General features: G+C 39.4%; 1 protein-coding gene across 10 annotated transcripts in view; it reads left to right on the plus strand.

The window, feature by feature from the left end:
* The first annotated feature begins 344 nt into the window (after window positions 1-344).
* The window catches only part of TCF12 (transcription factor 12), a 163,431-nt gene continuing 137,477 nt past the window's right edge, over window positions 345-26,298 (plus strand). For 2 of the 10 annotated variants that reach the window (XM_018069794.3, XM_029958708.1), the window contains exons 1-3: window positions 1,756-2,065; window positions 2,228-2,327; window positions 3,112-3,184. In XM_018069794.3, the coding sequence (XP_017925283.1) occupies window positions 2,253-2,327; window positions 3,112-3,184 (148 nt within the window). In that variant the 5' untranslated portion in view covers window positions 1,756-2,065; window positions 2,228-2,252. Of the gene's footprint in view, window positions 619-1,752; window positions 2,066-2,159; window positions 2,328-3,111; window positions 3,185-14,971; window positions 15,027-26,298 lie in introns of those variants that run through there. The other 8 variants (XM_018069793.2, XM_029958706.1, XM_029958709.1 and 5 more) reach the window with 8 other exon arrangements.

The raw sequence follows: 26,298 nt of genomic DNA on the forward strand, positions 1-26,298 counted from the left end.
TCCTGCCTCCCTGGAGCCTTTTAGTTTCTCCGGGATTTTAAATATCCTTGTTTCATTGTCCTCTTGTTTTCTAAGTCCTCTTGCTCCAAAAGAATAACACGCCAGAAGCTGCATAGATTATTACTTTATAATTCTCCCTTTCAGCGGGAGGGGTAGGTGACCCTCGGTAGCCGGGGTCAGAGAAGAGCAGGCCCAGCCCCAGGTGGTGGCAAGTAGGTGCCACCTGGGGGCTCTGCAGGCTCGGGAGACGGTCGTGGAACGGAGCACGGGCATCGCACCGGCACCGCACCGCTCCGTGTCGGGGAGAGCCGCCCTCGCCCTAGGCCGGGACGCTGCTGTGCCGGAGCGGCTCAGGCACGAAATAAACTTCCCAGCAGGACAGGCTGGCAGTGCCGTTTGGTGAGGGGGAGACGGAGCACAAAAGAGCGATTTGTTTGTAGCAGTGGCAGGACCCCAATGAGGGCGCGGGTTCTTCACCCGCTGGTTCCCATTTCTGCACGGAAGCCGTGGGGCTGGTTCAGCTTTAGCATCACCTGTTTCAGAGAACTGCAGAGTTTGAGTGTGTGTTCTTGCACTAACAGCCATGTTCTTGTGCTTTGAAACGTTGTGGTTTTAATGGTATGTATTTAAGAGGAAGCTGCTAATGAATGCTTAAATATTTATGTGGTCTATATGCAGTTTTATTTTGCGCAGTAAGGCTGTACATTGCTACATAAAAAAAGTATTAAGGCATATTTTAGGGGATGGGGAGTGCGATCATGTATTTTGGGGCACGTGCGTTGCCGGCAGCGCTACATGTCGAGGTTTGCTGGCGGGTACGGTCGAGTTGGGGAGCGGTGGGGAGGGGTCCGTTCCCGTGCGCTGCGTGTTATCTGCGAGCGGCCCGGGGGGGGCCCGCTTCTCCCCCGCCGCTGGGGAGTGCCGGGGCCGAGGCGGGACCCGGTGCAGGTCCCGGGTGCTCCCGCGGGTCCCCGCCCGGCCCGGCGGGAGCGGCGCGGCGCCTTAAGGGTTAAGGCGGCGGCGGCGGCGCGGAGGGATACGGAGCCGGAGCCGCGAACGTGGTGCTGAGGCTCTGTAAGCAAAAAAATGTCCGCCTGAGGGAACCCACAAGTTCCTTCCACGGGGGGGGAGCGCTCGGCTCGTCGCCTCCCACCCAGCCCGCGGCCCGCCCGCCGCCGCCCGGCCCTGCTCACCGGAACGCGCGCGGGGCAGCGGTGAGTGCGGCGCCGCCAGAAGTTGGAAGAGAGCGGCGGGTGGGGGGGTGGGGAGGTAGGAAAGCGGCGGCCGGGCGCTCGCAGGGCAGAGGCGGCGGCGAGGGGAACGGGGCCGCGGGCGGGCGGGCGCGCGGGGCGGCGCGGGAGGCCGCGCGGGGCGCCGCTGAGGGACCCCGAGGGCTGCGGGTGGCGGGGCGGCGTGCGGGGCTGTGCGGGGCTCTCCGGGCGCGGACCGCGGCGGCGGGAGCGGGTCCCCCGCGGGCGGCCGCTCGGCGTCCCCCCGCGCTCATAAAGGCCCGGGTGCTCCGAAACTTGGCCGGGGCTGCGGGGCCCCCGCCGCTCCCCGCCGGCACAAGGAAGAGCGCGGCGGGCCCCTCCCGCTCCCTCTCGCCCCCCCGCTCCCGCCGCACGCGCATTCCACACGCACCCCCCCGCCCGGCGGCGCCGCGGCCCGGCCCGCGTGCGCGCGTGCGGCGCGCGGGGGGGCTCCCGGCCCGCCGCGTCCCGAGCGGCGAGCGCGCGCCGCGGCCCCCGGGGAGGGAGGGCGGGCGGGGAGAGGGGGAGCCGGCACCGGCGGCGGGCGATAATGCCGGGGCGGAGATGGCTCTGCTGAGGCTCGTCCGGCCCCGCTCGTCAGCCCCATTGTTGCGGGGACAGTGAGTCACTTAATCTCTCGCTAATTCTCCGGACCTCGCCCGGGCCGCGGCTGTTGTGTTTGCTTTCGCTTGCCTGGGGCCTAATTCCTGGCGGCGGCGCGGCCTCGCTTTGCGGCGTGACTGTGGCACGGTAGAGGCTGGGAGAGAAGTGGAATGAAGGAGAAAAGGGAGCCTGAGGAAACTTGAGGAGAGTTGGTTAGTTCGGGGGAGCTGCCGATCCGTCGGCCCGCCCGGCCGAGCGAGGCTCCCCGGGGAGCCCCCACCCCGTCCCGGGGGCGCAGGTACCGGAGGCCCCCGTTCGCCGCGGGCCGGTTCCCGCGGGGAAGTGCTGCCTGTGCCTCTCTCCTTGTGCCCTAGAAGGTGATCGGAGCAGCGGAGGAAGATGAATTCCCAGCAGCAGAGGATGGCCGCTATAGGAACTGACAAGGAGCTGAGCGACTTGCTGGACTTCAGTGCGGTAGGATATTCTCCGAGGTCTTCTCATGACTTCTCCGTGGTCATGCGAAGTGAGGAGTAGGGGCAGCAGCGTGCAGGGCTTGGCTGGCTCTGCCTCAGCCAAGTTGGACACCTGAACTTTGATGTAATGTCTAGACTTCCAGATTTAATACGGTAATACCAGCTGGGTCAATTGGTTTAACTGGTTAAAATCAGGCTGACCCAGTGATGGCATAATCTAATAATTAACGTTTGTTAAGCTGGCGTGTGGCGCTGGTACTTTAGCTCTTTTTTTTTTTTTTTTGGTTAAACAAAAGAAAATGTATTGCCCACAAATAACAGAATGTATTCATTGATGGTTTTGGCTTAGAAAATTATAGATATTTTCTGTGTGATACTTTTAACAGATTTGCAAAAATGTTCTTGATTTATAAAACTACTGCTTCTTAAATGCTGTCTTTATCCAGTGACTTTATACTTGCAGATCAGTAAGAAACATAATTTGAGTAGCAAAATTTAAGACATATAACTATTTGAAATGGTCATATTAGTAGTAGGTATCCTTTTAATTTTTTAAGTTGTTTGTGTTCATGCAGAAGGGAGATTTTAGTGGTGTTGATAAATTGCAAGGACTACTTCACTTATTGGTTTTGTGGGTCTAAACTGCATCTTGCATTCTGTTTATTTTCAAGCAGAAATTAGAAAACAGAAATGGTTTCATATTAACCTTTCTTTCAGTTTACATTAATAATTCATCACAGACTTTCAAACCCGATTAAAATGCATATTTTTTTCCTGTTTTGCAGATGTTTTCCCCACCTGTTAATAGTGGAAAAACCAGACCAACTACGCTAGGAAGCAGCCAGTTCAGTGGATCAGGTAGGATGCACCCGAGACACAAAATGTTCATCTCACTAGGTCTTGTTGTTTCAGCACAGTCTTCACGTGCTCAAAGTAATCTTTCATTTGTGCATATTCTCACAAGATCCTCAGATCAGTTACAGATGTGTTGTTTTGATCTTAATAACGGATTTTGCCAACTTTAACCACAGTTTTCCTCTGTGTGTCTTAGACTGTTTGTCCCAGTGCAGCGAAGTGTTGAGTCTCTGTAGCCACACTGACATGGAAGTTGTCTGGTTGTTATATTAAAAATGAGTGACTGTGTTGGTTTGGTTTGAGAAAATCAAACCTACCTGCTCAGCTGAAGTATTTTCTACCCCCCTGTGTGAAAGGAGAAAACACTGGAGTAAAATACCAAATAATGGAATACTCCTGACTCAAGGATATTATATTTTAAAATGTATTTTTAAAGGCATCTATTAAGGGAAATGTAAGTTTGATACAATTTTCTGGTACTGTGTAGTTATCAAAGACTTGACAAGTAGAATTCTCTGGTGTTGAATCTTCATCAGTGCCATCTGGAAAACAAGTAACAGTATTTACACCTTGCATGTGTTTTGTGGCTTCAGTGTATTTTCATGAGTCCTCCTAATAACTGTGTCAGAGACCTTTAAGATAAGGCTGTAAGAGGAAATAAGTGCAAATTTTAAAGATACTTTGTATCATTCCCCAAAGGGTATATTTTTACTTATCAAAAAAGAAACTTAAGTAAGTTTTTGATTAAGTTACTTTTTATGTGGGCTCATCTTGTTTGAATACAGTGAAGTGATATTTTTGTTTTTATGAAGACAACAAAGTGATGTTTGTATTTTATATAATGAAAATAAATATTTAGAATGCCAGTAGAGAAGCAAAGTAGTGGCTTGAAATTGTGGGGTAACATCCCCTGCTTGCCTCTTACATTGTCATAGCTGTTACTTGGAGAGTCCAATTGGCACTCTGCTTTTTAGTGACACTTCAGAATTTTTGTTTTTAAAAGCATCTTAGTTGTGTAATTTTTCAAACTTTTCGGAGACTACCTGCCACATTTAATTTAATGAAATATGTAGCAAATGCTGTAATTTTACATACTTGAAGTCTTTTATGTTTTCTTCAAAATATGTGATTTGTTTTCTCTTGATCTTTGAGAGTACATCAAGTATTAATTATTGGCAATAGTAAGACAGGAGATCTGTATATGGTGTAGTTAATTTTTTTTTTTTCAAATATAAATATTCAAGACAGTAGTTTCCCTGAAGCTTGTTTTAAAAGACATTGGGGCCCCTCACAACTTAATTGTGGGGAGCACAACCTGAGCATTTTGTACCACTTAGTTCTTGCTTTTCCTGAAGGAGTAGAATAACTTTCTGTTGAATAATAGAGCTTTCATTTTTAGTTCAGGTCCTAGGGCACTGTTAGGTAATGTGGCATGCCCTATTTGTAGGTAATGTTTCCCTTTCTCTCCTTGTATAGTTAGAAAAAGAGAGAATGCCAGAACAGTTAGTTCTTTGAGAGAAACAGTGTTAGTGACCCCTGGAATTTCTTTACCAGTATGGTGCATCATCCCATAAATATCAGTCTTGAGCAGCTGTCAAACAAACTACAACCTCAGCTGAGTTTCTCTTCGAAAAACAGTAGTATATATTTGTAGATTTTCATTAAAAACATTTCTAGTTGTAGAGATTTACTGGTTAGTGGGATTATATGCCCTAATTCTTGTAATGTTATGACCTAAGCCTTGACCTAGAGGGATTACTCTGCAGGAGTGAGAGGTGACAAACTTCTATATTAGTTGTGTTCTGAGTCAGTGTGAAGTGTTGTAGAAATATTATGTCAAGATCATTGAAGTACAGGCATTTTATTTCTAGTACTCTGATTTAATTGTGATCTTGCTTTAATTTCAAGTGTTTTGTAAGTTCTAGGACAAACACTGTTTAAAAACTTTTTTTCTTTTTACTGCTAGAGGTCACTTTTTAAAGAGAACCACGAAAAGAGGAGGTATTTATTCCTTTGAGCTGTCTAGCACTGAAAAGCACAGTACAGGCATATTCCTAAAAAGTACTATTTTTTTTCCTTTGGATTTTCCTACCTCTTACAGAGACTTTCTGTGATTTTGATGGCAATTACAGAAGTGAAGATTGCTTCAGTATCTTTCCCATTAAACTCAGTTGTTTTATTTTTGTGATGTCTTTACAAGCACACTAAAGGAAAGTACCTTCCTTTTCTTAGTTGGAATAAGAATGTGTTCATTGTTTGTTATTATAGAGACCCCTTTCTCACTTAAACTTAAAATAAACATCTGAAAACACCTTCCTTGCCCCCTCCTGAAAAAAACTATCAGTGATTCCAGAGTCAGCCTAATGGCCCCCATTAAGCAGGTGGAAATCAATTGTTTATCTTCTTGGTTCTTAAGGCTGTGTATTTCTGGGAAATCTGATTTAGAAGGAAGGAATGCTCGTGATATTTTTTCCTTACCACCCCAGGCCCCCCAGTTTAAAAGGACAAATTAATTGCTCTTCAAGAGTGGTTAAGTTCTGTTTGTTTTTCAGGTGTGGCTTTGTGAAGTGTTGGAAATACTAGGGTAATGTTAATAATTCTGATGTAACAAGCTCGATGTGGTATAATTCTGCAATATTTCTGCTGATTATCTTGTAAAAATATAAATGTAGTTGGATTGCATATTTAAAATAGCTAATGCAACTGATCTAGAATTTGTAAGAAATTACTGTCATGGATTAACAGATGAACATTGTGTTTTGATTAAAAGATAGCTGAAGTCTGGTGTTGGGGCAGGCTTGCTTTCTACAGGTCAATCAGTTATGAATGAAAGCTGCAGATGAAATAAGTGAACTAATCTGATATATCATAGTATGTTATGACAGTAAGTCGTGTAAGCTGCTGATAAAGTCAAATAACTTGGTCAGACTACTGGTGAAAATAAACATATTGGGAAAGTAATCTGATATATAAGTCAGTAAGTTAAGCCACAAAATATTCCTTGTCATACCTGTTGTAATTAATTCTTGTTTAAAATAGAACTTGCCATTCTTTTCTCCTCCAAAACCAACTGGTGAAGATAAAGGCATTTCTGTCTTAGAAATTGTAGTAGGAGAAGGCAAAGGTCAGAGATGTGCTCTTTTGGTTTTTTTAATCAGACTTTTTTCAGTTTTTGTTCAAAATCTAAAGTTTCTGTTGCTGCTATGGTTAACAGCAACTTTTGTGATTTACAGTGAAATTTTGGGTTGTTTTGCTTTTGTCTAAGCCGCAACACACATATGCCACTACAAACTTGGGTGGTTACTGATTTTGCCTAAATGCCCTTTATTTATTACAGTAACTCCATTAACATCCAGTCACAATATACAGGTGCCTGCACAGGCAAAACCAGTGCAATTTTCCGATGGCTTTCAGTAGGTTTGATCTCAATTTCATCTTTTCTTTGTAATTGAAATTTGTTTAATCTCAGTTTTGGTACCCTAAAATAAATCGTTTCTTTCTTTCTTTTTTTGTCTTTTGCAAAGAACATCTCATATGTTAAAGAAGAGTAAATCACAGGCAATATTTTCCTGTGTAGCCAACTATTTTCTATTCAGTAGCTTCCTCAGTGTACCAATGGCATTATTTTTACATGTGGCTGTGCACCTGCATATGTGAAGTATCAATGAAAGAGGTGAAGTGGATGTTTAACAGAAAAGAGTGATAAGAGTTGGAAGTAAAAGGTGCAGTTTAAGAGCAAGTTGTCAGAATATGACATTTCTCTTGCCCAAAAGATCCTTCTGAAGTTCATGAAAAGTAAGTACACACATTTGGATGTGGACAGCTTTGGGCACAAATCTTGTGTGTACCCAGACATGACTTGTACTGGACCTACATGAGAAAAACCTTCTGGATGCAGCTCTTTAGGTTATCATTTGTATGGGTTTGGTCCCCTTTTATGCAAGTTCAGGAGGCTGCCCTTTCCTCTTTTCTTTACCAGTGTACTGAGTTTGTAAGGAGTGGATTGGGACAGGCTACTAATTAGTGGCTTGATGCAAAGACCATTTAAGTTGATAGCTACCATTAACCTGAGTGTCCCTGAATTAGGGCCCTGTGTCTTGAGAATGGACACAATGGCAATTCTTTAGCACATCTATTAAGTTACCAAACAGTGTTTCCAAAATTAACAAAACTTGACTTTATTACCGTTTGTCCGTCCTGTAAACTCTCATTTCCTTTTAAATTTTGCATCAGCAGTTCCTTGTAAAACAAACAAAAAGTCCCAATTAAAAAAAGAAATTGGGGGAGTTACCTCAATTAAAAAAAGAAATTGGGGGAGTTACCTCAATTAAAAAAAGAAATTGGGGGAGTTACCTCGATGGGCAATATTTGAAATACTCTGTTCATTGATCATCACGAGTGTTGAAGACTAAAGGCACTCTTAATTCTGACAGCCTTGAAGAAAATGGCAGAAACATGAGACTTTTTATGTATGCAAGTTAGTGCTCCTAACCTTTCAAAGTACATTATTTTTAATTCTTTTTGTCAGAACTGTGATTCCCAAGAAGAATCAGTTCTGTGATATCATTCTGTGTGTGTTTCTGGTGCACTCTCCTGTTGAGGTGTAGGAAAATTCCCAGTGGCTGCTCCTAATCTCTGAATTAAGGAGTTGACAAGAGATCTTGTGTAGTCACATAGTCAGGTTCTCCAATGTGTTAGGTCATGGCAGATGTTAAATAAATAAATGAAAAAGTGGAAGGCCTGTATTTCAGGAATTTCATACGTATTTCTGGTTTTATCACCCAAAATATGTTGTTATCCTGTGTGTTTTTGTTAGCTGTTCAAAAGAAGATAGGGTTATTGTGTGTTAAATGCTACAAATTAGGTCATGCAGCTGTGTGGCTTTCTTAATTATTTTCAATTTTTTAATATGTAATTTGTCCTCTATCTTCATTAACGGTGAACCTGCAGACCTGGTAACCTGATATTTCACTTTGGGTCTGAGGGGGGCTAAATTCTGTCCTCTTCTGAAGAACCTTGAAAGCCTTGTAGAAGCCTTGTGCTGGAAAGCAGAGAGGTGTCCAGAGCTCCTTCACCTTCTAGTTGTTTGTAGGGGAGACCCATGGATTGCTCTTCAAATGAGCCAACTGCAAGTGAGGTCAAGATTTCAGTCTGGATCCCTCACCTGTTGCTTTTAGAAACCTGAAGGGTGATACAGAGTTGGTAAATATGTGACTCTGCAGTTGGCAGCTCCTGTCTCACTGTTGCTGTCTCTTTTCCTCCTCCCTTTCCCTTGTTTTTGGAAAGATAAATTATCAGGCACTTAATCCATGAACAGTCTTGAAAAGCATATATTCCTCTTTAATACAGCTTCCATATTCCCATTTAAGAAAGAGAAGGATAAAAAAATGTTGGATAGAGAGAACTCATAACCCAGCCTTAAAGTGAACAGTCTCTTGCAATGTGTTTGTGGTCTTGTGGGTGTTGATGTTTCCTGTGATTAAAAAAAAAAAAAGGAGGAGAACGGAAAAGTTACTAGAACAGCTCAGTGTTCTGAATCTGGTTTGGGGAGCAGATAAGTAGATGTTCATCCATTGTTTGTTGCTGTTGACTGTGGCTTCTGACCATGTAAACTGGTCAGAAATTCTTTTGCTGTTTTCCAAATAGCTAATTTGAGAATTTTCAGTAGTGTTTGGCCTGTCTTCTGTTTAGAGATACATTTGACACCGTTAGTAAGGGAAGCTGTGGCTCTGGCTGTGTTGGTGTGCAGAAAGTGTTCTTTCAAAAAGTTAATCCTCTATTTCCAGCCATGAGTTTTCCCAGGGTAAGAGCAGGGATGTGGTCACTGTGTTACAAGCACAGCGTCCAAACCCCAATCCCTCTATAAATGTTACTGTCTCAGGGCACAGGGAGGGTCCTTGCAATGTTATTTCTGGGTGGCTCCAGCAGATCTGGGATTGCAGGAGTGCCTTGTCCTTTCCTGATGTGGAGCTACCCAGGATGGGCCACCTTCCCCCAGGAGTCTCCACCCCAGCCAGGAGCTTTGTGATCTGCCACATTTTTCTCATCAGAGATGAAGAGTATCCAGAAGCTTTGGAGAGTGGTCTTAATGGCATGTGGGAAGGAATATGATGTGAAATTTTGTGTTTACCCAGAAAGCAGTGTTGATATAAATGTAAATATGAGGACTAAAGATTTGGGTAAAGTGGAGGAAGAGAAATATAAATGAGATTTTTATGGATTTGTGTGTCCTTTAATGTCAGCTGAACTTGTACTCTCTGTCCCTATAAAACTTTTATGTCTGCAGCTTTTGCTAAGGTTTCTTGTTTCTTTTTTTTTTTTTAATGGTCTTTTTTTTTTTGGTCTTTAACAAGGGAATGTCATGCTTGCCAAAGTTTCCCTTCTCCCCACTTCTTTCCAGCTGTCACACAGAGAGGATTTAACCCCTTAGTCATTTTGCTCTCAAGTTGCTATGACAGCTGTTTGTCTCAGGTAATTCTACTTTATCCATGGTTGAGCCTAGAGATACTGCTATATGAATTTCTGTTAATGTGCTATAGACTGTACTGTAAACTTGGTAAACTGTGTTTTCCTGAGGCTGCTAAAGGGATAGTGCAATTCTTCATGGTTGAACATTGTGTGTATTTATGAAGAGAAAGATGTTTAAGGCACTAATATAATACCATATCTCTCAGTGAGATTGAAGTTTGTGGAGACTGTTTTTAAGATGGAAAGCTGTGCACAAACTGAAATACTTTGCCAGACTTGTTGAGCTGAGTTCTCTTGACTGTGGAGATGCAGTTCTTTTTGTTACTCTTGATGTTGAAGGATCATGTTTTTGAGGAAATATCACTGAGCATTTTCAGAAGCTTTGTAAAATTTCTTAAATTACACATGGAACCAAATGTGATCCATGGGATATAATAAATAAATCTCCAATCTTAAATTTACTTAAACCCAAATATCAGTTTGCATACTTGAAAATTCAGTTTCCATAAATTACTTCATTCAATCAAGTATATTCTCTAAAAAGCTTTTTTTAGAGGCATTGTGTAGTTTAATGAGTTAGCACTACCCAGAAATGTATAGCAAAACTTGAGTGGTTTTGTGTTTTATCCTATGAGGAAGTCACTAAATTTAAATAGTAAATAAAGAAATAAGCAAAGCCAGTCTTCTGCACTTTTGAAGATTGTTGTTGAATATGCATAACTAGTTTTAAATTGTGTATTCACCTTAATCACTTTCAGTTATTAAACTTTGTAGGAAAAGGGGGGGGAAGTATTAGTGCAGTTCAAAATTATCATTCTAAGGACAGGAAATCTATTTTTAATATTTTTTTCTTCCTGTCTTTAGTAGTAATGGCCACTCTTCAATTTGTGCATTTTGTTTGCTTGATTTTTTTGTTGGGATTTTTTAAAGATTAGTATGAAAGTTTAGAAGTCCCCAGTTCAATGGAATACCTCAACCTGAGGATTTGGAGGTCCTTGTGGACTTTTTAAATACTACCATCCATTATTTACTAGTGATTGTAGGGGCAAAGGTTTTTTTTTTTCCCCTATTATGAGTTGAAGATGAGATAATGGTAATTTTTTTTTAATGTCTTGAATGAATGCCTTGTTTTTTCATTTGTAAAACAGAACTCTGTTTGTAAACACAACATTCAAAAACATAAAGGACGTACTTCTTTGGTGAAGATGTTAACTGAATACCAAGAATGACCAGAAAGAGCAGCTTTTGTTATATTGATAATATCTCACTGTTTTCAGAGGATAATCAGGCTAAAATGTACCCAATCAATCTTCAGGACTTTGTTAGATTCTTGTATGCTGGAGATGTGATTTACTGCTTTTTTTAAGGAGGGGTTGAAATTGCTTTAAAATGCATAAACTTCATGTTCTTACCAGTGTAATGCAGAAAAATCTTGCTTGATCACATGAGAATAATTGTTGCTGGTGTTTTAAAGTGTGTGGAATGGGGGGTGAGAGAGAAAGAGGCTTGAGTGTGAGTGTTTGCAGCCCTGTTAGCAGAGTAAAACCTTAGCATAAAACTAAGGAAGGCTAATCTTGGGCAGGGAAGTTGTACACTTCCATATTAGTGCTATGGAAATGCATTTAAAAGAAAGTTTAAAAAGTGTACATTTCTGGTATTACTGCAATTTATTGCTAAGAAGGAAATAAGTAGATATTTTCTTACATAGAGCTGACAATTTTGTGTTCCTTTTTTTCTGAAGTAATTTTTTTTAATCGCAGTGGACCTGATTTCTTTCTCCTGACCTTCAACAGAGATTGTCTATATTGTTTTTTATAAACATGTGAAATATCGATGTTACACTTTTCAAGTCTAGCTTTTTTTTTTTTTAGGTAGCAGATTCTTTGGGTGTTTTTGTTCTGTGCCAGTTACAGTTGCAGAAATGGTGGTCTCTGTGTCTTGATCAGGTTATCAGTTACATGGAGTTCTAGGAAGAAGCTGAACCACTTGCTTTCACTGTTTTACTTTCCTTTGCATGAACAAAACTGTAGGAAACATTTTGTGTTTGCCTTGTCTCTGGAAGAGCTCTTTGCTGTTGCTGAGGTGGTGGTAACACAGCAAAACTTCAGTTGGGTTGGAGTTTTATGTTGTTTTATGGGTTCTGAGCCTGGATTTGTGAGAATTACATTTTAGGTGGTGTATTTTTTCCTCCTTTTTAAATATAAACATGAATAGGCAGACATAGTTGTTAGAAAAGCATACCTAGTTAAACAAACAACAAATTTGGTTATTTCTAGTTGTGTACATTTTGCAGATAAAATACAAATGAAGATCAGACTGTGAATGTGCATGTTCTGTTTGTTAAATTGAATTTAAAGCACAGCTTACCCTTAATTCAGTATAAAGAAGAATTTGGTCTGGAGTATTACTTGGTATCTGTATTTATTTTGTTTAGAGTATGTCCAAAATATGTTACTGCTTTTAGTATGTATATCATTGTCTTTGGAGATTAAATCAATTTTTAGTTCTCCTCTCTTCTTCCATGCTCAGTTTTTACAGACAAAATCTTTCATGTATTGAGTGATTGTATTTCTTCCCTAAAATAAAAGCTGAATGCACATTGGTGGTTTTTGTATTAACTGCATTTTTAACATCTATCTAAAAGTCCAAAATAAACTGGTTTTTCACTTGAATGAGGCAATAGGAAGGGAGCCAGACAGAAGACTTAGTGAAACACAAAGCTTACTGGGTGTGATTCATACCTATTGGCATATAATGGATAAGAAAAAACATGAAGAGTCTAATTTGAAATAACATTGATTTGCAAACTTACTTTCTCTAGTTCTGTTGGAAAACATGTTTGAAGCCTAAAATATGTAGATAAATCCATGATAAAGTCATTGGATTTCACACTTGGCATGCTGCAGGGATGTCTTGTAACCAGGCATCTCTTCAGTTTTCTATTGTGTTGGATGAGTGTTGGTAGGAAAACATACCTCCAGAAATTCTGAAGTATTTTTGGCCTTCTGTAGGAGAATGGAATTCACTGTTTGTATTTTTATTTTTGTGTTTACTTGAATGCACGATCCTATTGTCGTGGTGTTACCCCAAGAGCTATTGTGGCTACTCCATGAAATGATGAAAGCAGACAGCTTTGCTTGTAGGACAAACATTTTTCCTGTCGTGATGTTTCGACCATTTTCAATGCGACACCTTATCCCGTTCCAGTTTTTTTCTGCAGCATCTTCATGAGTCATAATCCTTGCAAAAGAACACAGCTTAAAATAATCACTGATTGTTTCTTTGCAATTCTGTTCACTGCCCAGTGCAAATAAATAAGAGCAGAAACTACAATATCATTTAATCCTTTACTGTTTGCTTTTGACGTGCAAAACACTCTCTTGTAATAGAGAAGTAATCCATAAGGAGGGGAGCTGCTCTTTCATCTTCCAGAATGCTAAATGAAGGCCAGGCTTTTATGAAGAGATGGTGATTTAATGAAGATGACCGAGTTTTGGAGTAATGAAAAGCTTTTGTATGTCTAAAAATGCTGTTGGTGCTTTACCAGTGCAGAGCTCAAATGGCTGTGTTGTGTAGGGTGTCTCTGCAGGGTTGATGCTCGTGGTGCTGAGATGTGAAGAGACTGAATGGAATGGGAATGCAAACATTTTTCCCTTAACTGGGTTTTAGAAAACAAATGCACATTTCTGCCACTTTGTGTATGAATGCATGGAGTGTCTCTCATGTTTTCTCTCCTCTGTGTAATACTTTTATTTTGGTAACCTTGAAAATATCTCTGATATCATATTCCCTTGCCAGAGGACAGTAGTAAGCACACAAAAAAAAAATGGAACACGAACTTTGTCAATGCTACTTATGACAGGAATCTCTGAATTAGATGTTTTTCTTGCAAGTACTTCTAAGATTTTGAATTTTAAAAGCTCCCGAACTAAAAAAAAACAACAACAAAACCCCCAAAACACCAAAACAACAACAAAGCCCCCCCAAACCAAAACAACACCACAAAAAAATTCCAATCAAAAAGAAACCGATACAAAAGACCTCCCAAAAACCCCAAATCCCATTAAAAACACAAACAAACCAAAGCCCTCATATTTTTTCCTCTTTCAGTTGTTGATTTTATTAGTTTATTTGGAAGATTTTTTAACAGTCTGTAATTTTACTACTTGCAAAGCAAGTCAGGTAATGCCTGACACTTCCAAAGGAAGCAGAGAGAGGTTTTAAAGGATGGGAGACCACATCTCCAGACCAATCCTACAGGCCTTCATGAATTAGGGGAAGAGCCTTTTGTTTTTCCCTCTTTCTAAATCACCCCTTTAAAGTGGGAAGTAATCAACTTCTGTAAAAGTTAATATCTTTTTTTTCTTCCACCAAGATTTTAAAGAAGGTTGTGATTCTTTACAAAAAGGCTCTAATCCTTTGTTGGTGTTTGGTATGTAAGGGCTGTACAGTTCAATCAGAAGTAATCTTCAGAGTTGATAAATGATTTTAAGGTTGTCAGAAATGTAGAGAAAGCAACCACATTGTTATATTTTTCATATATCTGATCATCTGGGGTGAATGAACTCAGGTAACTTAAATTTCCTTTTTATGCTTTCTGATGGCTCGAATTACTGGCTGGTCCCTTTGTAGCAGTACACAAACTTTTACAAATGTAAGAGTGACATGTATGGCAAGGATGCTTAGAACTCAACATGTTAGGTGGTTAAATTTCAAGCCATCAAGGGTGTGTGTTTGTGAACACACTTCTGGTTAGAAGGAGAAGCATTCTAAGAGCTTGCTTTTTGGTTTGTAGAGCAATGTAGCAAAACCAGAGGTTTTTAGTTATGCATGTCTGTCTGTTATATTCACTAAACCCATTTTATTTTCAAGATACTTGTTGAGTAATGGCTTCAGTAATTTGCTTATTCACTATGTACTAACATTTTACTTTTCCTTTTCCCCTATCCTGTTAGGTAAATACCTGCATCTAGGAGATGGTGTGTCATGCAATTTATACTGCATGCCAATGATTATACTCCTTTTGACCTTTGAATAGTCTATATTTGTTTTATAAGGTGAGTGGTATTTTTTCTCCTAGATGCAGCTGTTTATAGGCAGGTAATCTTAGTACTCTGTGGACTATCATAAAAACCCCCCTATTTTGTACCTTTATTTCTGCAAGTGCTAAGTGGCACCTGTGTGACAATGCCCTTGTGCTGCAGTGAGGAATCAGCCCGAGTTTGGCCATCTCTCCTGGCTGTGTCATAGGTTGTCTCCGAATTGGATCCTGGAGAACATGCTGTTGCCATAGCAATGGAAGTCCTTTTGAAGGCAGGATTCTTGGCAGAGCTGTTGCATCTCCTGAAGTGCTGGTGCATTGATCTGCAAGTACCTTGTCAGTATTAGCACAGAGCCGGAGCAAAAAGGGCGGGAAGCAGAGATTTCCTTGAAATACAGTATTTTCTTTTTTTGGTCAGTTGAACCCCCTGTTCATAAAGCTGCAGCTTTTTAAAATCTTACTCTGTGAACTTTTTTTTTATGTTTGATGTACTTGGCTTGAATGCACATATAGGTTGTGTGGTTGTAACAGCTAACTAATGTTTATTGCAAAAGTATCACTTTTCTGAGTTTCCCAAAGTACTCATCCCTTTTAGTACCTGGAAAAAGGATTTTGAGAGATTTCCTTCATGATTTTTGGTTAGTGCAAAGAAGTTGTGAAAAGATGCTGCTTCATTCATTATCCTTTTCTACTTCATGTTTTCCTTTCTTCGAAGTAAAATGGTTGCCTTGCCATCATATTATTTATATTGCTCAACCCTAAATGTGACACTAATGGGGGAGAATCAGTTGTGGAGATGTAAAGTTCTGTATTTATTGGGAAAATATCCCTTACATAGGATCCCCTTTTCAGCAAACTCAGCTAGATCTTTGTGTATAAATACTTTCTGTAACCATAGTTACCAAAGGCTAATTGTTATCAAATTAAGAAAAGGCTATGAGTTTCTTGTGTCCCATCAGATAATATAGTTTTGGGGTTTTTTTTGTAAGTGAGGTTTTTCTTCCTCAGGTTGAAGTGTGGGAAATCAGAGACAACTTCTAGAGCACAGATTCTCCAGACAGCAGTAATGTCCATTTCTACATGTGCCATGAGGACAGACTTGATTCATTCTTTGCTTATTTAAAAAGATCAAGCAATTTTGAAGCTGAAGAATACAAAGAAAAAGTGAAGACTTTTCTGAGTCAGGAGACAATGTGATTAACACTGTGCAACATTCTTTCATGTGGACTGGGATTTCCATGTTTAAGTGTTCTTTTTTTACTGAAAGAACCTCTAGATGAAAAAAATTCTGAGGTTATCCATGTAGCTTGTTCTATCCTTTGCAGCTTTTTATGTAACATAGTCTTTAGCTTTATCACTTCCTCTGAAATAGGAGATACAAATGAGAATTAAGCAAACATTTCATTCTTCTTTTTTCTCCTTCCAAGTGAAATTAAGGACGAATGAAATAATTAATACTTTATTTGTACTTGAAAAGAACTTCCTGCCTGCTGGAGCAGATGTGTGCATGTGCCATACCAGTGATCTTGAGCTTGGGTTTTGTTTTTCAGTCCCTGCCTGCCCTTGCCCCCTTCCCAGAGCAGGGAGGCAGCACAGCTTCAGGTTGCCTTGGCCTTGGGCAGCGTTACTGAGCTGCTGCTCTGAGCAGTTCAGACAGGACCTGTTCCCACAGGACCTGTTCCTCACAGCTGCTCCATGGGCTGGCCTAACCTGGGCAGACAACCTGGGCTGTGAGTGGCCTTGGCACAGTGACCAGATCCTGCACCAAGGAGAGAGCAGCACTGATTGCAAGGAGAGTGGGAACCAAGGCAGTCACACCCTGCAAGGTGTCTGCTGTTGTTGTTTTCCCCTTTGAAGCAAATTTAATGCTGCATCAGCAGATGTGTGTCCTGGAGCTCTCCAGCTCTCCTTGGGCATGAACACAGCAGTAATAACCCAAGTGTCCTCAAACTGTTGTGCCAGTTGGGCACATTTGGGGAAAAAAGGCCTTTCCCAGTTGCAGCAAATTTATGTGTCCTGTTAGCCTTTGAGTCAGTACCAGTTGGGTAGGCTCTGCTTTTGGGGTTGTGGCAGTGGAGTCACTGACATACACTGGGATAAGCTCACTGTGTTCTGAATATGTAAGTGTGTGTTAATACTGGCCTGATTTCATCAGGCTTAGTAAAGGTAGCATTTTAAATGAGTTTAGTAGGAGAAGTTAGGTATTTATCTTTTTAAATTCTGATTCTGAAGTAATTTTATACTTGCATGACTAATTCTTCAATAAAAGGTGCAGATCATGTAATTCATGTGACAAGTTCATGTATTGGGATATTAAGTACTTTTCAATATTCTCTGGTTTTCTCATCTGCTGTACTGGATCTGTGAAATTACAGAGACATGGAATAGTGAATTATGAACAAAATACAAAATTCTCAAAATGTGATTTAAAAAAAAATCTGAATTACTTTAAAAAATTAATATCTAAAAATTCACTAGAAATAGCAAAGTCCTAGGAAATACTATTACTTACTTGCTACTCAGTGCTGTTGTTTTTGTAAATAAGTTAAAGCAGGCATTATCTCCATCAAAAACTTTTGCCAAGGTTGTATTATTGCATAGTGAAGAGAAGATATTCTTGAGTTTTGAGGGACATAGGAGAGGCAAAATTTCTGTTCCTATCTTGCTGCACAGTTGAGGAAGTGCCTTTCTCTTTTCTCTTTTCTGGTTCCCTCAGCTGTAAAATGAGGGCCAGTGTTCACACTGTAAAAGAGACAAGAAGTGTTTTTGAACTTCCTCAGTTGGTGGAAATGGAAGTTTTGGAATGGGTTAATAGGAATAACCTCATATGACCTAAGCAGAGTTAAATTAGCTCACACATATTTTCAGTGTCAATACCACTCCCTCTTTTGTGTATAGTTTTGATGTTTCTTCTTGTTTAATTCATTCTTCTGCTTACGTTGTTCGAGTTATGGGGTTTTTCTTTTTCAGTTTGGGTCTTGCTGCATCTGCTATACAGCCTTTTAAATGTAAACTCTGTTATTTAAAAATGTGGAAATGCAAATTTCATTCTGGGGCTCATAGCAGCATGCTAGAAACTGTTTGAGCACACCTTCACAGATTACATATGCTTCTCATTTCTGTAAATTTAATTTGAATCTTGTCCAAATAAGAAAACACAGATAAATACATTTGCCTAAATTTCTTCAAGGAAGAAAATTTCTAGTCTAAAAAGGTTTCCTGATACATAAACAGAAAACAACCCTGTCTATAACTATCCTTTGTATTGAATGGATTAAATTCACTGTGACAGCTGGATATATGTACCAGTGTCTAGCCTATGGCCATGATCTAATAATCATGGATATGGTAACAAGTCGTCTAAAAAGATTCAGTAATCAAGTGGGTTTTTTGACAAAACCTACTGTGACTGAAACAAGAGCTGAGGCTGTGTTAAATGTGACTGCATTTGCTACTGTGCCTGTGTTCTGAGTACTTACAAAATACCCTTTGGGATGTTGGAGACAGAACCTCCACTTTAACAGCAGTGGAAAAGCTAATTGTGCTACAACAGTGTGGGTTTTAAAGTTATGAAACAAATTTGATTTAACCTAATGCTCATGAAGAAGTTAGTTTCAAAACATTAATTTCTCCTTCCCCTGAAGTGCTTTTTAACTTGTTTGTTTCTTCTGTCATAAACCCAGTTGTTTAGCATTAAATGAAGCCTTTTGTGAAACAGATGATTCTTAGAATTCTGAGATGGAAGTTTAAGAAATCCTGATGAGTAAATATGTGTCAAAGGGGAAGACTTCAAGCACTACAGATATTTTGAAAACAAATCCTTTACATATAAGCAGTGTGCTTTGGTCTCTGTTGGTTTGATTAGTGAAACCTGCATTGTAGGTAAATCTCCTTTAAGAGAACAGCAGGGCCTTAGCCCTCAAGCAACCCTTTGAAATGCCAAATTCAACAAGTGCATTTTGCCAAACTACCTTGTTATGACTCTTGTTTTATATTTGGTTCTAGGGGTTTTTTTTGGGGGGGGGAGAAGCTGCTTTACATTCTAGAAACCAGGTTGGGATAAAAACAAGTGTTACAAACATTGTAGCTTTGTTCTCTCTTCTTTTACTTTAAATGGAATTTCTGATGTAGCCAGTGGGAACACTGTTTTAGAAAACACTGAAAAGGGGGGAATGTGAACCAACTGTTGACCCCAATTTATAGATTACGTTTCAGCAGCTTCTGAATGTGCTACTTGTTGTGAGGCTTTTTTTTTATTATTCATGTCAAGTTTCACGTCTTTTTGCAGTTCAAGTGATTTGAGGTACTTATTTTTAAACTTCACAGCAGCTTTTATGAGAAGTGGGATATTTATACTGAAGCAAGTGTTTGGGGTGACACAGAAAGCTGGGGAAATGGGAGGCAGAGGTGTCTTCCAGTGGATCCCGTAAGATTGATCCAATAGAAACTGTTAGTGTGGGCAGACTGTTTGCTTTTCCATGTGCCTGATGTGCAAGAAACTTTGGAGATTGTTGTCTCTCTATTTGTTGTTAATGTGCAAAGTATACATTTGATCCTTCACTGTTTTATTAGTAGATAGGTGCCTTCTCCAACTTGTTCTCGAGGAGTATTTGTCTGAGTTAAGTGGGAACAAAACAGAATGTGAAGGCAACTTTCGTGTTTATTTTGGCATGATTGTGTTATCCAAAAACTCAGAACAAATCTGAAGGGCATCAGCATTTAGAAAGAATACTGTTCAGCTTTGAAGCTGGGACCTCAAGAACTGTACCACTGTGCTCTTGGTGTTCTCCATGCAGATGGTCACTGCCCTTCCTATGTCCTTGCTACTGTCCACTACCAGCTTTTGGTTCCTGGTTTTGGTAGTCGAGGGTGTCTTTCTTCTGGCCTTGATGTGAGTTCTCCTTAATTTCTGAATTAATTGTTTTTTAATACAAACTTATTTTTTACTTGGAATTAAAAACCAAAGATGAGGTGTTAAAGTATTATTGTGTTTTGTTACAGTTTGTTAGTTATGCTGCTTCTAATAGTGAATATTAATGTCATAAATAAAACTTTCCTAACGTAAGTGCCACTGGGTAGCAAGGAAAACAGTACAGTTAACTTGTTTTGCTTGGGGTAGGTTTGAATTTGGATGTTCACTGAAGTTTATTAATTTTTTAATTTTATTTGGTCATTTGCATAGTCCTAGGCTTGCTTTCATCCCTGTGGTTAATATAATTGACTGCTTCTAGGTGCATGTGATTGCTCCAGGCATATGAGCCAAAGGAATGCCAGTCCTGAACACTGTATTCTGTTTTGTGTTTTTAGTTAAGCTTTCTAACATATCTTGATGGACAAAAGGTCCAGGGACAATTCAGTAACTTTCTCTTTCATTGCTGTTCCTGGTGGTGTGATTTTTTTTTTATTTTTTTTTTGAATAGAGATGTCTTGTACAAGAAAAGAAAATGGACATAGAAAAGAAAGTGTGCATATAAATATTAAGAACAGTGGTTGTTCTGAAATACACTTTGATTCCCTTTTACTGCAAGGATGTTCTTCCAGGATGTCTCAAGATTGTCATAATCACCTTTAAGTTTCAAATATTTTTCCTTTAAAAAATCACTTGTCTTAAAGTTTTTTTTTTCACAGACGTATTTCTGGAAATGTACAACTGAAAATGTAAGAATGTAAGTGGGAGGCACAGCAGTGTCTGCAATCACCCCTGAACCAGTGATAGATTTAGTGTTTTGAGACTTTGCATTCTCATGGGGCTAGGAATAGGCTTTAGAGTATGTTTTTAGCCTGCTTTTTCCTCTGAAGCCTCATGACAGATTAACTTTAAAAGCAGACAGATTTAAAAAAATAAAAAAGAGATAATTTTTTGTTTCCAGTCTGTTTGGATCTTTGAAATGTGCAATATATAGAACTAATTTGCATGCATCCAGAATTAATAGTGAGAATTATGTTGTTATTTCTTTGTAGGAAGCTTGTTGAACTTATTCAGATAAAATTTAGGAAGCCAAGGAGTGACTTAATTTCTCAGAAGTCTGATAAACTTAATGTGAAGCTCACACATGTGAAATTCCATGTTGTGTTCTGTAGCAGTTGTAGAAATGAACAAACTGGAAGTGAAAAAGCACTAGAACCATCTGGTGTCCCACTTCTGTCAGTGCTGGAATACCTGGCTATCTTTCTGAATTCTTTAGTCTTGATTATTTCTTTCTCTGACCTTAGTATTTCCTTTGTTAGTATTCCTTGATTTTAGATAACTTAATTTATGTCAGTTTGGTAAAAGATATAGCTTTAGATCAGTGAACATATCAGTGATGTTTTCTGTGTGGCTAAAAGTCAAACAGTTGCTTTTTGGGGGGGTTCATTTGAATCCTATAGAGATTGCAGAGGAAATGTTGGTATTGTAAAGTTCCTACAAGACTAAGTATTCTCTACTTGAATGATACACTTCAAGTAGTTGCATTACCTTTATTAGGACAGGATTTTGCTATTGAAATTTAGTTTGGATGCTGGCTTAACAATCCCATCCTATGTCTGTATTGAAGCCACTTGCATGCTGGTAGTTTTTACTCTTCTCTTTATACACCTTGTAGATAAATTCACGTGGTCTCAGACATTTTGGGGCTATTGTTGTGAATTCTAGTTATCTCTTTTTCCTCGAGGACTTCTGTAAAGGGTGTCAGTGAACAGAAGTTATTGGCATAATGGCTCCAATTGTGCACATAAATCTTCTGTTGCTGTCCCACAGTGAACAAGCCTCTGCTGAAGTGGCCTGTCTGGTTTTCTTCCTGCCTGTGAGTGATAGGAGTCAGGCTGGCCGGGAGCCATGTGAGCACAGCGCTGCACATGTGGTGGGGTTTGCTTGTGGTTTATGTTCTGCACTGAACAAACTCTTTCTGCATTTACTGCCAGCCTGGCTTGGAGAGCAGAAAGAGACTGTTAGGGTTTGTCTGTTTGGAGGGAGTTCAGCCAGAATGGTGAGCTTTTTTGGGGTGTGGATATTTAGTTTCAGAAACTTTATCTGCCTGTCCATAATTGTGTAATGGCTTAGGGCATTGCCAGGTACTTGGAAATTGTTTCTGACCTTTTGTGTTTGTTCAGTAGTATCCACTCTTTTACAAGATTATTTGTAGGGAAGTAGAAGTCCAAAAGAGCTGTGCTTTCATAAACTGTAAGTTGCTCTGTTGCTTTTTGGACATGCATATGGCCTGATGCTGGAAGTGCCTTGCCTGTGTGTGCAGAGAGAGCTGGCTCTGCTCTCAAAGTAGACTCTTTTCAATATGCCTCTAACTTGTTGCTTCAAGTTGGAGCTCTGTTTTAATATGACTGTGTTTCTGTGCTGGATATAACACATTTTGACCTTTTTGTATTTAGTCTTTCTGATTTGACAAATTTTCAAACTTTGGGGATTTTGATGACTTTTCTTAGCACTTTCCTCTAGTTCTCCTTAGCATCAGAGTCAGAGAAAGTAGCCCTAGGAAGGGTTATGTGCTCATTTGTTTCAAATAAAATTTGATAATATCACATGTCCTTAAAATTATTTCCTGTAATATGTGTCTGGAGTTGGGAATGGAAAACTTTAAAAGTGAATGTCATGGTAACACAGGGTGCAGTGCAGTGAAGGAAGTGCCTTGGTAAGAGATATTGAGCAGTAGAAGGTTGCTGAACGTGTCTGCATTTCTGTGAATGTGGCTTCCCTTTCATGTTTGTGCTGACTGTGGAGGTACCTCCAGGTAGTAAGTTGCTGCAAATTATTTAAAAGCAACAGTGACAACCCCCTTTTTTTTTCTTGCACAGCTCCTGAATCAGCTGGATATATCTGGGTGGCTCTAGTTAAATCTGTACACTTAAGGAGTGGCAAATTGATTAAGAAGTTTGCCCTTTGTTTTTGTATTGTGGCTTGTGACCAAGTTGCTAATGTTTAAGAAAAAAATCTCTCAGAAAGGAGCTCTACTTACAACTCTGCTTTTATTATGAGGATTATTAGAAATAGACACCTGACTGTAGGCTTATAATCTGCTCAAAGGCTTGCATGTATTTTGAATTAATATATTTTTTGCAGAACCGAGTTTTTCTTTTTATTTAACAAACAGAAAAAAAACCTTTTAGGTAGTTCAGTTAACAGAAGGGATTTTTTTTAAAAAATTATTTTTAGTAAATGATGGCAAGAATGGGTGACTGGCTTGTGTAAGAGTATCCTTATTTTAGTTCTTCCTCCTCGGCACACTCTATGCATTGTGCATGCACAATGAGCTCCTGGTACCTCTCAGAAATAAAATGGAATTTATCTGTGTATCTGTGGTTTGAGATGTCATTTAGAGAAATGAACACCTCGACTGGTGTTGACTTAATTGATATTTTGATTGGGCAGACAACCAGGTGTGAAGTTAAAGGATGTGGGCTTCTATGTTATATACTTTAATTTTTCCCCTCTCTAACCTGGGAATGATTCATCCAGGCATACAATATAGGAACATAGTATTTATTGAATGCTGAAGTACCACTGTACAATTATTTTAATGTGAATTTAGTTACTGAATTTAGCTAAGAGAGATAAGGTAAGTAAGTAGGATGTTGGTAGAACAGCCTTTATGCTGTTAATTATTGCTGTTGACAAATCTGTTCTGGCAAATTTGTGTCATTACTAGTCTAGATTATTTTCTGTAGGACTGCTTTCTGAAGGGGTACAGGTGATGATAGAAGAATAGCTGTGTATGTGTATGGCAGACATGGGGTTAAGCATGCTCAGGACTGCAAAGGTGAGGCAACAAACCCAAATTTGCCTGGTGCTGTTGGAGTCACTGTAGTACTTATTCCTCTGTGCTGGTGAGGGCGTGTGTGATTGGAGTGCAGGGGTGGTGGGTTTTGGTATTCCCTCTGTTGTTACTTAATGAATTAATGGTTGCAGTTCTTGATATTTTAGTCTGCCTGTTTGCTTTTCTTGTAAAAGATCATAATATCCCTTTTTCTTTGCATTGGAGAAATAAACTGTTTTGTACTCAGTTAAATGTACATTTTTCCTGATATTTTTCCTGATTTCTTTAAGGGTGTTTGGCATGTGGCTTAAATTTTCCAGTCATGTGCTGTTACACTGTAAATATGCTGTCATTCTGAGAAGTGAGATTTGCACTAAGGAATAATATTCTTTACTAGATAAACTCTGTATTATCTGCCTTATAACTCTTACATGGATCATAGAAACTAGAACACTACTATCCTAAAAGTAGTCACTGGAACGTGGCTGCTTTATAATCGGTGTAAAATGTTCAACTACATCAAAAATACCCCATTCTGTTGGTGTTTTAGGTACTAAGCTTTGTCACAATACCTTCATTATGAGCTTAGGTTGGTCTTCCGGCTCGTATGGAGTCATCAGGCTTTACATTTCATTTATAGAAAATGCTTATGAGCACCTTTTAATGTACTGTAATCTTATTAAGCCAAGTTGCTGATGTTTTGTGTTAGGTTTGTGCTTTGTGTCCCTTCATGCTGAAGGATATGCTTGATCATAAATATAGCCCTGACTATTCCTGATTTAGGAAATTAAAAAAAAAAAGATAGATTTATAAGTACTTTGAATTTATACTGGTATTACACTTGTCTAAAAACTAACTTTCTGCTTTGTTTTTACAGTTCTTTAGCATCTGACACTAAGTTCTATTTACTTCTGAATTAAATATTTTGGGGAATTTTCATTAAAATTTTAATCTAAAAATGTTTTAAGTGTAATATCAATGTGTGTTCTTCTGAGGTGCAGACCAAGGGGTTTAGTGATTTCCATTAGAATGCTTTTCACTTAAATCTGTGAGACTTTTCTGGGAATCCTTAACAGCTCTTGACATGGGTAGCTCAAGGCGTGGAGCCAGCGCGGGCAGTCTCAGGGGAGCAGACCCAAGTTCCAGTCCCAGACTGCTCCCTCCAGGAGGCATTTTGCTCAGATCCTTAGGGGAATGCTGACCTTGTCTTCCTCAAATAAAAGTGGCACCTGCTGGCTAACCAGGGGGGGCTTTCAGGGAATTTGGAATGGAAGAGGGTACTTTGGTCTTGGTAGGCTGCGATACAAAACTTGGGTGAGGGCTAAAGAGTACTTGGCTCAAGGAAGGGATGAATAGAAAACAAAGAGAAATTAAGATTCTTGGCAGATAAGCACTGTTTTGAGTCATATCTGATGCTCTGTATTCAGCTTTTTGCACTCAGAGTGTGATTTTCCTCGGTGTTCCCTGTTTCTCATTTCTTTGGATTGTGCTGCAAAACATCTGAACCGCTTGTGTGCAGAAGTAGTGCCTCAAATAGGTGGTGTTAATTAAAACAAAACAATATTTACTTGATGATTTTGAAATAATTAGGTTCTTATAGAGTAGCCTAATGCAGAGGAGAATCAATGATTCTCCAAGGTCTTAATTTTTAGTTTAGTAGAATAAAAATGGAGCAAGGAGAAACTCTGTTTTCTCTTTGCAAGGTCACTACATAAAATGCTATTCACAGCTTTTTATCTCATTTTGTAGTTTTATGGTGTGTGTATCTAATGAAAAGTAATATATTTGGTAGGGAGCAATGAGATTTCTTGCTGTTATTTCCAGAAGATTGGTAATAAAATACGAACTCGATGTTTGTCTTTTTTGTTAGATTTACATAGACTTAATCACAGTAATTGTGCAGTTTTGAGCCGAGAGTTAAATGTACAGGATTGTCTTTAGGCAGATTTTTTTTTCCCTTCATCTCTTCACTAAATAAATAAATAAATAAATAAAATCTTCAGATGCAAGAGTGAGTTCTACAGAAAGGAAAGGAGATATAATTTGTATTATATATAAGCCCAAATCAGCATTTTTAAAAAATAAGCTATTGAGTTATTGAGTGTTAAATTCTAGACTGCATTTAGGAGGGTAAATTGCTTATAATTCTGGAAGCACTGATCCTGATAGGAAAGGGTGATAATTAGTTTCTAATATGGACAGAATTGCTGTTATTAGCTGTGTTCCACATGTTTGCTTCCCCCGTGGCATTCCTTGGGGTGCAGCAGATGGATGAACAAGGGGCAGAGGTAATGTGTGCCATGATCGGCTGCTGCTTCCCCCTGGGGATACCTCCAGAATGCTGAGCTCTTCCTTTTGCTTTTTTTTTTTTTTTCTTTCTCTCTTCTTTTTCAGCAACTTTGCTGAGATGTATCAGAATTAATTTATGGTATTATTCGTTTGTAATCCATTAATCCAAGTATTTAATACCAATACGTTAATGTCTTGAAAAAGAATGGGCTGTTTGTGTGCTGATATCTTAAATGTTACAAAGTCAATATCTTGCCTAAATACTTTTCTCCATTCTGTAAGATTGTGTCATTAATAGTCTGATGTTGCCTGATACTGTTATCTGATCTTTTGGAACATGGTCAAGTTGAGAAATGGAGCCTGCTATTGAAAAGAATTGTCCTTTTTCTTTAAATATATATAAGTAATATCTTCTCTCATTTTTCCTTTCTTTCTGTTCGTGATTAAAATGGAGGCAATAGGTTGCATGTGGGTTTTTGTATTTGTGTGGTTTTTCTAATTTAATTTTATGTATCTTTAAAGCCCAATCTATTTAAGGTAGTAATGCAAATTGCCTTACCTGTTTGGTCATC

The sequence above is a fragment of the Manacus vitellinus genome, unplaced genomic scaffold, assembly GCF_001715985.3.
Source record: "Manacus vitellinus isolate BGI_N305 unplaced genomic scaffold, ASM171598v3 scaffold_16_pilon, whole genome shotgun sequence".
Classification (NCBI taxonomy): domain Eukaryota; kingdom Metazoa; phylum Chordata; class Aves; order Passeriformes; family Pipridae; genus Manacus; species Manacus vitellinus.